Source organism: Parasteatoda tepidariorum, chromosome 8, assembly GCF_982258835.1.
Source record: "Parasteatoda tepidariorum strain Cologne lab strain chromosome 8, Ptep-v5.0, whole genome shotgun sequence".
NCBI classification, from domain to species: Eukaryota; Metazoa; Arthropoda; class Arachnida; order Araneae; family Theridiidae; genus Parasteatoda; species Parasteatoda tepidariorum.
In genome coordinates, this window is record NC_141762.1 from 96566480 (window position 1) to 96580280 (window position 13801).

Below are 13801 nucleotides of genomic sequence, written 5' to 3' on the forward strand. Positions count from 1 at the left end.
TTTATCGTTCTTCGATTTTCAAACGGGGACCATTTCAGATTTTCGACGCGAGGTGGCGGTGGCATCTTGGAAGAAACATGCACCATTTTTTAAAGCGAGTTTGATTTTTTTAACAATGTAATTAACTATGTAATATGTTTGATTTTTTAAAACTACGTATTTAACTATACAAAATGTTTGATTTTTTAAACTACGTATTTAACTATGCAAAATGTTTGATTTTTTAAAACTATGTATTTAACTACGTAAAATGTTTGATTTTTTTATCTATGTATATAACTATGTAAAATGTACGTAAATTATAGTTTCTAATACGTAGTACGGCTTTAATGCAAAAATTGCATAAGTGTAATATTTTTTCATTATAAATAAGGAAAAATCTAGATCAACTTTATAAAAAATACTATCCACTAGTCAAAATCATTTTATAATAATGTCACTGCACTGTTTTTCAAATTCAGTTCAGTTTAAGTTTGAAAAAGATGAAAAGTAGTTTCGTTGAAACCTGTTACAACGTACGCAATACAGCCAGCATACATTAGTACTTCATTTACGTCGCACTAGAGCTGTACAATGGGCTATTGGCGACGTTCTGGGAAACATCCGTGAGGATGATCCGAAGGCATGCCATCATCCATTATTTCCCTTCAAAAACATAGTTTAAAAAATTTTCTAGGCCGTAATATTAAAACACATACCATTTTTAACTAATAAAAATAGTGTACTAGTTGTCGTAAATGACGCTATAAATACTTAATTATAAAATTTTCAGCTTTAAAATTTTATTATTAAAAGAAATTAAAGCATATATCGACACTTTTTTAACTACACATTGTTCGATAATAATAATCTGTACAGTTGGGTTAAATTTTGAATTCAGATTTTAAAATAAGCTGTTAATGGCAATTTGTTTATACTTAATCACTAAGAAACAACAACCTTAAAAGCCAACTACTACTACAAAATAATAATTTTGGCTCATAATAATAGTAGAAATTTTACAATTGTTTATAGATGTTTAAATTTAGGAGAATATAATTTTAAAAAAAATCATAAATATTTAGAATAACTACATTAAAAACTATGTTAGGAAATTAGGAGAATTTTAACTATTAATTATTAATACTTTTAATTTAAGTTTTTATTTTCTTTGACCTTATCCATTTCTTAATTTTTTTGCCTGCCTTTCTTTTTGATGTAACGGGAAGGTTTCTATTTAGAGGGCGAATTCTTGTAAAAGTTCTTCGACGACAAAATAAGCGTATTACTGCCTTATTCACTGCGGGATATCGTCCTTCTAATTCATTTGTAAGTTCTTTGATAACACTTTTCCTGACACACTTCCCTCCATGCTGCTGACGGAACAATTCATCCTACCTTAGAAAAATTTATCCATTCCATATTGCTCCCCTGTTGTTGTACTGAGAAAATGTTATTTCTAATTTTGAATCAATATTATTAAGACGAAATGCTATGTAACCAGCAATATGATTTAGTCCCTTTTCTTTTGAATTGATAATTTTGTTTCCAAAATTAAGGTCAATATCCCAAGACATAGTAGGAATGGAGTTAGTTAAGTCATGCATTATATCTTCAATGTTGTCTAGAACAGGGGGTTTCCAACTTACACGAGGCCGGGGGCCGCAATTAAAACATCAGTCAAATGGTGGACCGCAACTTTATCAACATTTTATATAGGACTCTTTTATGTTTGAAGGAACATTAAATATTACCGTCAGATTTTTATCAAGTTGTACAAAACAAACGCACTGAATTACGAATTAAAATATGAAGTAGATTTTTAAGCAACATAAACGATTAATTTTGCATTTGAATGCAAAATGCATTTCCTTGGATGCAAAACCTGAGAAATAAACTTTTTTGCACCGTTGGTATGTTAAATTTCACAGAAACGAAGAAATTATTTTTTTTAACGAAAGAAAAGTATTTTAAATCTATATAGGTTTTTTACGAAAATTGTCTGCAAAAAATGACAACTAATATATTTTAATTCGCGGGCAGCCAGTTGGTAACCACTGGTCTAGAATATAATTATTCTCGGAAACTATATTTTTTGGATGCGTATTTTTTAAACGCTTTTTCTAACAATTCCGCAGTTAAATAACAACCTATTTCTGAATTTTTTATTTCTATGCATACATTTGACGAAAGATTAGGTAGCTTTTTTACCATTAACAAGCGTTTAAGTTAAGAGCTAGTTAGACCGAACGCTCCGTTCCTGAAATAAAAGTTCAAGCTTTGCACCGCCGTGACGTCACAGGTGAAAATCGAAGGTTTGGCGCTGGGCGAGAGTTACTTCAAAGGAGTGAACCAGCCCTTCTCATTCTCTTTCGCCCTGATTAATTCAAATGTATTTTATTTTATCGAATGTGCTCAAACACGAATTAAAAAGACTGATATTTTAAGAAAAGTGATATGGGGTCTTTATGTAAAAAAATAACATTTTTGAATGACACTTATTATTACACCTGATAACTTCAAAACTATTAATCCTACCCAAGTCAAAATTGATGGACCAACATAATCTTGATGACATCCATCAATAATTCCATCATGAACTATTATATTTTTGACGAACAACCCTCACCCCAAAGTAGGAATTCGGACTGATTTATGATGACCCAGCATAAGAATAGCAACTTGGTTTGATAGTTTGTTTATTCATCCATCAGAAATGAAACATCAGAAATTTCCATCATAGTCTCTCAGACATCAATAGTTGGAACGATCATGCATAACCATCACCCCGATGTAGGAATTTGGACTGATTTATGATGGCCCAACATTAAAAAAATTGTTTTGATGGTATATTCCTGAGAATTCCTATTAAACCATCATGGATCTGTATAGTTGAAATCATCATAGACCATCACGGATTGTTAGTAAACGATAGTCAAATTTTTCTTGATGGTAAACCATCATTGTATGAAAGTAGCATTTTCCATCATGGAATGACGGAAGTTTGTTGGCATATCAAAAACCACCAATGCATAATGGAAAGTGTTGGGTGATGATGACCATCAAATGATGTTGGACCATCATGAATCTCACTGAAACCAACATGAACCATCAAAATGTTTTGATGGGACCATCAAAAATTTTGATTTGGGTATCAGCTGAAATTTTATTCGAGACAAAATTCTGATCAGGAAATGTATCTCACATGTGCAGACAGCTTCTACACAGCAAAGTGAAACAACTTTCGAACTATTTGTTCGATGGAGTCGCAATACCTGCCAACTTTTACGCATTTGGCGTAAAATTTTATTTCTATATTTAAAGTTGTAGCAAAATGTATACTTTCTATATATTTCTTACATTTATAAACGTAATTTTATAATCTTTTAGACCACCACTATTTTTAAATAAATTAAGCATATATATTAATATGCAATACTGTTGTGTTAAGAGGCATAAGCTTCCTCAAAATACAGCCTATGTATGTGCCTAATATTGTAATTTTAAATTCCATTTTACTACCAGTGGGGAAAATCATCGACGATAGGATTAAAAGTTGGCAGGTATGGAGTCGTGTTTAGTCTCATTCAAAAATACGCTAGGAATAATGTTTCATCTGTTTAGATACCAGATGCACAAATAGGGACGAGAATAAATTTGTATTTTTTTTTTGTACATAAGCCCTTATAACATCTAAACTATTAGTTCGTTCGTTTTAGAAATTTGTCTCCTTCAATTCAGCGTGAAAAAATGCATGGGGAACAATACCTCACTTGCTTCTCTGAAATATATTCATTCCTCCACCTCATATCACCCCAACTTCCCTCAAAAAAGTAGGGAGATCAGAAAGGGGAGTTTTCAGGTTTCATTTATGATGGCACAACAAAAATGTTTGTAAAAAAAAATTATTTTAAATATGATGCGATTCTCTAATTTTACGGGACACAAAAAAATAATTTTGATTTGTTTTGCTCATTTCACACGATTTAAGAAAGCAAGCAAAAAGAAGGCTGTGGAACATCGTTTCAAGAGTTGGCGATGCTGATATACTCCCGAGATGGGAGCTTGGCATCCATATGGCGTGCATTTAGATGCAAACAGGATCTCTCCATATGGATAATGGTTTTTTCTTAACTTGCAAAAGAGCATAGAAAGTTCACAGATATGTAGTGAGAAGTCTGGACTACACTTACCATAGAAAAATTTTGGGCGTTGGGTCTGTTCCAAGGGTCCGTCTGTAAAAGGCTCTGCAGTGGTTCCTGTAAATGGTGTGGAACCCTCTCCAGCAAGTCTTGAATACTGTGTTCTAATTGGTAGAGGGCACAGGATCGCAGACGATTGTCTTTTCGGTCCTCCCCTGACATCTTCATGTACTGCAAAAATAATAGCTACTGCAACTAGTAAGTATGAATGTACTGGCAGAATAGGAAACAAAAAGAACAAAAATCAGAACAGAAAAATATAAGTACATTACAGGGTGCTCCGTAAGACCCGCCTTTAATATACACTGGTGTAAGAAATTAAGAGAATTTGCAGACTTGTTAAATTATCTCTAGAACTACTGAACCTATTTTAATGAAATTTGATATAAACCTACATTGATACAATACAAAACAAATAACCATTCAACAATTGTAATATACACGCATGATCGTGCGTAACATTCGTTGGAGTCGGAAGGTATGAAACAGCTGTTGCATAATAAGCAAAAAAAATGGGTTAATAGGGGGATATGGTCCCCTATACAGGTTTGCAGCGTGATTTCATACTTGCAAAAAGGCAGTTTATCATTCCCTGTGGCAATTGGCCTGAACTGTCCTGTGGCAATTTCATACCTTCCTACTCCAACGAGTGTTACGCATGATCATGCGTGTATATTACAATTGTTGAATGGTTATTTGTTTTGCATTGTATCAATGTAGGTTTACATCAAATTTCATTAAAATAGGTTCAGTAGTTCTAGAGATGATTTAACAAGTCTGCAAATTCTCTTAATTTCTTAGGCCAGTGTATATTTCTCAAAAAAAAAAAATGAAAGCCATTCTTAACAACAATATCAAATAATTACTTAAATGAAAAAAAAATGAAAGACGAGTTTTGAAATTCTGAATTACCATTATTAAGTTTTAATAAACGCAAAGAAGTGTATAAAATCGCCTAAAACCATTTTATTTAAAGATGAAGTTCAAATGTGATACCTAAAAAAGGTTAATATATTCTAATTCCACTAGATAGATAAGTTGGTTTTTTGATAATTTTATACCCTCCGTTGCTCTTCTTGGCTTCAATAGAGATAGGCAAAAGCTTAGAACACCTTGGTTTTCTTTCTTGCATAAAACACAACTTTTAGTCCCTGTTAAGCATAGTGTTTCCTCACTTAATAAGTAAAAATATATGTATGTACATATGGGTGCATATACATATGGGTATAAATACGTCTATTAAAGATGCCCACAGCGAAACACTTTGTATACTAATTTTCTAAATTGACAAATAAATATCAATCGCAATAATATTTAATTAAATTATAATAATATAAATCAAATATTTATTATAAAAAAAAACGATTTTGCCAGTATTTTAACAAAAGTCATTAAAATATCGTATTAACTACAAAAGGAATAGTTGTAATATTTAATGGTACATAGGAAGTTCTAAATTAGTAGAGCAGAAATACTATATATTTCTTAATGTTTTTTCTCTCTTTTGTATTATTCATGATTAACCAAATGTCTGAATTCAAACTATTGTAATTTTGGGTTCAGAAATTTTCATATTCAAAGCTGTTAAAATTATGGTAGTTTTTGAAAGTTCTTCCTTCGTTTTAGTGAACTGCAATGACTCTTTTGAAATTTGGAAGTTTAAATAATTGTAGGGGATCGCAACGCCATCTGGGGAGAAGACCCGTTTCATGTCTTTATCTCTTCCCCCTTCCCTCTTCTTCTCTTTTTCGTTGCATAGGAATGTACTACGATATTTTCTATTTTCTTAATATTTTTCGTATTTAATTGCTAAATATATTTTTCAAAATTTCCATGAACATTTCTATATGTTAAATGTGGTTTTTTAGTTCCATGCAGCTTCCCAACTTAAAAGATTTTGATCTATTTAAAACTCGAGACAGAAACTAACGTACTAGGACTCCCCATACGCTAATGGTGAAAGCATGCGAAGTGTTGCCGTGAGTTCTGTTTCACGCCACCTGTAGCCCATTTCGATCGCCAATATTACTGTATTCTCAGTAGATAAATTTCGAAGACTAGAGACATTGATTATTTTATTTTTGTAACTTTTTGAAGACAGATGGGAAGGCAAGTATAGTTCGTTCACCAGGAGTTGGCACTTGGCTCCGCCTTCATCACGTGGTATCCGACGATACTATTTCGCAGAAGGATGAATTCTATTTGGAAGAAGGATGTGAACAATCCTGAACAAAGTTGCAATTTGGCGACCGTATGACAAAAATATTTATTTCGCAAATCTTTATGCTCATCTTTTTAACATTAAATATTTCATAAATTTGATTATATTTCTCTCTTTTCAGTGAATAGTTTGTCCTTTTTGAGACATTTTGATGCGATATATTTAACTAGCTAGAGTGACGAAAGGTATAATAACAGATGATAAAGAGTAGTAAGTGACTGAAAAATAATTCACTGTTCGCGTTTGGTGCGCATTAAGGGTTGTCTCAATTTCAGGCGCGGAGACGTTTCTCCTCTTACTCCCGCGTTGAAATTAACTCTTCGTCCGAGGAGGTGAGAGCCAAGTGCTCACTCCGGGTGAACGAACTATACTTTATTTACGCCGCACTAGAGCAGCAAAATGGGCTATCGGCGACCATCTGAGAAAGATCCCTGAGGGTAATCTGAAGACATGCCATCACGATTTTGATTTTCAGCTGAGGGGATGGAATCTTTATTTTCTGTAAATCTGTCCAATAAGTATATAATTGAAAAATGAGTTAAAGAAAACACTAAGTGATAAAAATATAAAGTTTTTGACATTCTGCTTTTCTCTGCAAGTTTCCAAATCAGTTATACAGGTCTTCAACAGATATTATAATCTATATTATATAAAACGCTAATACGTATGTATCAATAAAACCGATGATATTTCTTTTCTCGCGTTGGCAACTGTTGCTGCTGTTGCTGTTGTTAATTTACGTCGCACTAGAGCTGCACAATGGGCTATTGGCGACGGTCTGGGAAACATCCCGGAGGATGATCCGAAGACTAGCCATCACAATTTTGATCCTCTGCGGAGGAGGGGATGGCACCCCCGCTTCGGTAGCCCGACGATCTGCGCGCGAAGTCGAGCACTTTACGGTAGCACAGTTTAACGAGGACCAATACCGCACACCCTCGGTCCCTACGCAGACTGATCCAAGTGGTCACCCACCCGCACACTGACCGTAGTCAGTGATGCTTGACTTCGGTGATCTGCTGGGAACCGTGTCTTAACGATCAGTTCACTGCGGGACCGCGTTGGCAACAGTTTTCATTTTTAATTGATAGGCTTCGGCGCGCAAGATCACGTACTGAGCATCATATGGCTAATCTATATTATATAAAACGCTAATACGTTTTAATTGATAGGCTTCGGAGCGCAAGAGCACGTAGTGAGCATCATATGTCTAATCGGGTGAATTCTCACCGAATTATCAAAAAAATTCTCACAAAATTATCTTTATCGAAGCCGATGCTTTACATCCCGCGTTCAGTACTATTTCATATTGTTTTACAACGCATGGATTTAGCCTTCTGGTGGGAAAGACTTTAAAACGAAACTTACAACAGTCACTTTTCTCAACAACTGAAATTTAGAATAGTGCGATTAAGAAAAATATGTGAACTGTTTGCAATTTCAAATTAATATTGAAATGCACAGGTTTAGAATTTTCTACAGTGAAAAGTTTTCGGAACTTCAGTGTTCAAAAAAGTATACAAAAGCTAGACGTTAAGAACGTATCCAATAAGCGAGCAGCGGATTGCGAAGCAATCCGAAATGAACTGCGAAAGCAGTTCCGGGGGTTGGCGAGCGCCAGCGAGCAGGGGTGAAGCCTCCTAGTTATATTATAACCGTCTTTGTACAGTTGACACATTTTTATGTGTTTACGACTACCAATGTTCAACTGCGCAGAATTGTAATTTTGTACCCAATCCATGGGAATTCCTGGATCAAGTATTGGAAGAAATTTTGCCTTCGTGAAGGACTTTTTTGATGGAACTAACCCCATTCGCGTTACATGCAGAAGAAAAACACGAAAATCTCCCACGGTTAGCCTGGCGGCAAGGGGACTTTAATTTATGATCCAACAACCACTAAGAATATTTGACGTCAGCACTGTGGTCGGTGTAAGCCGGATGCGGAATTCGCATCTACCAGTTTGAACCCGGATCACCTCGCCATCATGGCTCGTCTTCAACAAAAAGTCGATAACAACTATGAGAGGATGTTTTTGACGGATGTCAAATGATTCATTTGTTAAGTTAGTTCTAAAATTGTGCTGCTGCAGACTTTTTAAATTTTTTTTTTAACTCCTTGCCAGTGTCGCCCGAATGCAGTTCAAGCAACTACTACGTGCAGTGTTCGTGATGCCTGATCTGACTGCAGGCGGAAGAAACGTTTCTATTTTGTGAAGCCCGAGCTGAGTTCGTGTCTACTTAAGGATACTTAATTCACTATTTTCCTAATAGATGGCATTAGTGGTCCTAGTTTTTCATCCATTACGACTTCAGTCGAGGGTGGGAAAATGTGGTTCGGGGGAGGGATAAGATATGTGAAATTCAAGTATTGAAAATCATATTGTTGCGTTTTCATATTATACTATACAAGTTATATTATATTTAGCTTCAAAATTTTGTTTCATTTGCTCTGATTGAATAAGATGCGCGCGTAATCTATTACTTCTTTATGTGCATGTAAAAATTAAAAATACAATAGTTATTGCATTTTAAATGTCATTTTTCCAATAAAAAAGCATTTTCTAACTTCATAATAATATAAAGAGCAAAATTAAGCATTAAAGTTTTTTTTCTCCAATTTTTGGTACATTTTTCTGAAATGTCACTGTTAGGGCGTTAAAGAAGAAAGAAAAAACTTTAATAGTTTTTCAAGTCAGTAGTGCTATTTCTTGATAAAATTTGTAACTATTTTCGAGATTTGTTGAGAAAAAAAAATGGCAGAATGAAGTAAACCGTACAAATGCATTTCTTATACTTTTTCCCCCCTCGATATTTTATATCATCCGTTATTTTAAGAGTATTTCTTTTTATAAATTTCTTTTATACAGAGCAAGGATTTTTTTTGAAAAAAAAAATAAATTAAATACACTAGCTAACACAACGCCTTAGACACAAACATACATTTTGATTTTCCCCTTCAAAACTAGTTAACACAAATAAAAAAAAATTTAAAACTATATTAACGTATAAAAGATATTTCGTAAAGAAATTGTTGCTCTTTGAATTAACGCTCGAATGGACAATTTTAATTAAAGGGCGTCAGTTCTGAAGGTGTGTTTTTTTCCCTGCTACTTTTCCAGAAAGACGTAAGAATTCCATTTATTTTTCTGGATGCACAACTACATTTTCCATAAAATATCCGGTGAAGAAAAGTTCTCTTCAAATATTTGCATATTGGTTCCGAAAATATAGAATTAACTCTCTCCAATGAAGCAATAAATTGGAGACCTGGTTCCGATGATGATGATGGCGACATAAACAAATAAAGAAAACACAACATCAAATAAAAAGGGAAGATAAATCAATAGATTTCACGAACAGCTCCGGCTTTAATAATTTTTCATTTTATTTATTAAATTCGTTTTGTTTTGTTAAAAGGCGAAAAAAGAAAAGATTATTTAAAATGTATTCGATGATAAAATTAATTGAAAAAATGTATTTGAGTGGTATTTTTTGGATGAAATGAAATGAATGTTGTTACATTTGGCTATAAAACGAGAAAACTTGTAAAGGAAAATGTATTCTGTTCATGTCTTTTTATACTCTAATAAAACTTTGTATATCTATTATATATAATTCTCTTACGTGGCTCCCAAATTTTGGCTATATTTCTTTTCCGCCGGTGGCAACGTTTGCTTTGTTTTGAAAACACCAAAGCATTCTGCCTTTTAATGATGTGTTTCTGATCTAATATATATAATTCTCTTACGTGGCTCCCAAATTTTGACTGAAGTACTTTGTACAACTAAATAAGATTCTTTTCACAACAGTTAAATATTTACTTTATTTTCTTCATTCATAGAGAAAACAGTCGGCAAAGAATTCTGTTAGGTTAAAAAACATTTCGCTAAAAAATAACGAATTCTAAAAGAAATAAAAATAAACAACTTAAAAAATATAAATGCTGTTGCCAGCCATAGAATTTTTTGAAAGTTAACTTAGCAGCATAAATCAAAATGACATAGAAGCGCAACTAGATCAAAATTATGATACCTGAGCGCTTGACGTAACAAATCCTTCAATTCTAAAAGTGTTTTATCGCCAAATGTCCAAATTAACAATTGTGTTCTTAAAGAAATTCTATAAAAAGTTTTGAATAAACAACCTACTTCTACAACTGCTTCTTGAAGAACTTGGCTCATTGATTAAAAATATTGTTTTAATTTTACAGTACTAACTTTACTTCTACTTTCATTATTGCTATGACCCTCTTTCATTACATTTTACAACTTCATGCTAAATTTGAGGACTTTAAGTTGTTTTGTGGTTGAATACTGACATTTAGAAATGTGTACATAAAAAAAAATAATATTTAAAGGTTAAAAGTTGCAGAAAAATTTGAATTGTTGACATTGAACTTAACAATGGAAACAATCGTTTTTGTGAAAAATTGAATTGTATTGTTAACATCAAAACTAAAAATTTTGTGTTTCAACTTTACTACCTTAATTTATACTTTAGAATTGCCTCGGAGAAATTTGAATTGTTAGCAATGACTTAAACAAAAAGTTTTATTTTAACTGACAAATACTATATTATAATTTTAACTTTTTCTATGACTATACTCATTTTCTTACTCTTTTCTTTGTTTTTTATATATTTTATATTTTTGTGATAAAATTAAAAACTTACAGTTGTTCTGCTTCTGAACACTTATGAAAACACAAAATGATGGGCTTCATCAACAATCAAAAATATATACATTTATTTTACAAATTCCATATTATTAAGGTGGCGCCCTTCAGAGAATTAAAAATACAAAATTATCTTCATCAAAGCCGATGCTTTACATCCGGCGTTCAGTGGCAGACTACTATTTCATATTGTTTTACAACATATGGCTTTAACCCTCTGGTGGGAAAGACTTTAAAACAAAACTTACAGCAGTTACTTTTCTCAACAATTGAAATTGAGAATAGTGAAATTAAGAAAAATATGTGATCTGTTTGCAATTTCAAATTAATATTGAAATGTACAGGTTTAGAATTTTCTACAGTGAAAAGTTTTCGGAACTTCATTATTCAAAAAAGTATACAAAAACTAGACGTTAAGAACGTATCCAATGAGCGAGCAAAGCGAGCATTGGATTGCGAAGCAATCCGAAATGAACTGAGAAAGCAGTTCCGGGGGTTGGTGAGCGCCAGCGAGCAGGGGGCGAAGCCTCCTAGTATATATATATATATGGAAAAGGAAATAGACCCAAATGCCAGACATAAAAAAAAAACATTGTTCTACATATCTAGATTACAATAGCAGATGCTTAAATAGGTAGAAGTACAATAATTGTACTTTTTTAACTTGAATAATTTACAACTAGTAAAACTTTTGGCATTTAATATTTGCAGTGGTAGTTACACCACAGTTCAGTTCTTTGCTCGTCTAAGTAGCAATATCTGATGATCAAGTAGATATAGGTCGAAAATTTGAATTGTCTTCAAAAACCTTAGTAGCTTTAAAGCTGTAATGTGAGTTCTAATGACTTATTTCGGTTTCATTCAATTCTACGTAAAAACAGACCAGAAACAATACTTCGTTTGGCAGATGGCTAAGTTTCAGCTTCGCCCAATTCAGGGTGCGTAGCCAAATTATACAAAAAATAAGCACCTTTTAAGTGCTTTATTTTTTCACTCAAAAAATATTTTTAGCACTTAAACAAAATATCATAATTAGACAGAGTTGGAAAGTTTTTGACAATCGACGGTTTTATCTTGTTTTAACCGTCATGTCACAAAAAATAAAATCTTTTGGCATTGTTTCTGGCAATTGTCAAAAATCCTGTTTTTCATACGCTACGGACTAACTATAAGCCGAAATAAATTGGGGTTGAATTAATTATGAAAACGTTGAATAGAACAATGTGAACTGTGTCTTTTTTGCATAATTCAAAGCAAAAATCAACATAGTAAAAGAGAAATCTTATTTTGAAAAGGGAAAATTAAGCAATTTTTGAAAACACCCAATGAAAAAAGCCCCTTTAAGAGCTTTTAAAAAACGAAAATGTGCACCATTAAGCACTTTTCAGAAACGCTACGCACTCTGTAATTTCAATCTCTTTCTTCACATCTTATCAATCAAAATCACTGCTAAACCAGAATTCGCGTGAGACTTAAGAAAAAGCAATATCCAGACTTCCCTCAATATTTTTGTATTCTTCTACTTAAGTGCAGGCTAATGTCCAAATAGAAACTTTTTTTTGGAGAATTAACTGATTATTCTGTATTTGAAGTAATGAAGTACCTAATCTAATTTGCGAAATGCTTTTTCGGACGTGTGATTTGGACACTAGACACGATGAGGAAGGTGTTGGGATTAAGAAGGACAAAGTAATCCTGCACAATCTGTCTTAATTTCTCTCTTCCCCTCCCCCCCCCCAAAAAAAGACAGGGTAAATCTGGTTTATCTTTAGGAAACTACTTTAAGAGGATGAGGAAAGCAAATGAGGAGAAATAGAAAAAAAAAAAAAATTCAATTGTTGAGATTAATCTACATTTTCTTAAATAACATCTACTCTCCAAAACAGGATAGTAAAAAAACAAGCTAATTATTGAGTCAATGTAACATAGTAATGTTGTAGGGGAGGGAGAAGAAATAGGGGTGGACACCTGAAATAATTGTTTTATTTTTTGGCCAAAACTTTTCTCTGAAATTATTTTATTTTATTTTTTTTTTTGAAATTCACAGAACTGTTACTCATTCATAAACAGTTGCATCACAACACGCGTTGCTGATTAAATAAGAAAAAATGAAAGGTTTTCATTTGTGCAAAAGTAAATTCTTAATTTGCTTTTTAGGGACCGTTCATGTATTACGTAAGCACTTAAAGGGAAGGTTGAAGTGATTTGCTAAATCTTTACTAACAAAGGGACAGGAAGGTTTTTTGCCGTGATGGCTCAGGGGATAGAGCGTTCGCCTTCTAATTCGGCGAACCGGTTCGAATCCCAGTCGATACGAATTCCGTATCCGGCTGGCACCGACCACAGTGCGGACGTGAAATATCCTCTGCGGTAGACGGGGCATGGGTTAGAGTCCCCTTACCGTCACGCTAATCATGGGAGGCTTTCCGGGGTTTCTTCTCCATGTAATACAAATGCGGGTTAGTTCCATCAAAAAGTTATTCATGAAGAAATTTCTAATGTCATTATGAACCTAAATTATTATTTTGTTTCAGTAATTAGCGTTTAAGGTTGATGTTTCCTAATGATTAAGTATGAACAAATTGCTATGAACGGCATATTTTAAAATCAGGGATTCTAAATTTAACACTACATATTGTTATAAAAGAATATGTAGATAAAAAAAGTGTCGATATATGCTTTCATTTTTCTTAATTAAAGTTAAAACTGAACTTTTTAAAATAA

The 13801-nt window shown here is 33.0% G+C and overlaps 2 protein-coding genes across 5 annotated transcripts in view; one reads left to right on the top strand and one right to left on the bottom strand.

Moving 5' to 3' along the window:
* LOC107453622 (ankyrin repeat and BTB/POZ domain-containing protein 2) overlaps nt 1-13801 on the top strand; it is a 442842-nt gene that overhangs the window by 372720 nt on the left and 56321 nt on the right. The window lies entirely within an intron of this gene.
* The window catches only part of LOC107453616 (SCY1-like protein 2), a 556894-nt gene that overhangs the window by 151423 nt on the left and 391670 nt on the right, over nt 1-13801 (bottom strand). For 3 of the 4 annotated variants that reach the window (XM_087169467.1, XM_087169468.1, XM_087169469.1), the window contains one exon: nt 4173-4367. In XM_087169467.1, coding sequence (XP_087025593.1) covers nt 4173-4367 — 195 coding nt within the window. The remainder of the gene's footprint in view (nt 1-4172; nt 4368-13801) is intronic. The other variant, XM_087169470.1, reaches the window with a different exon arrangement.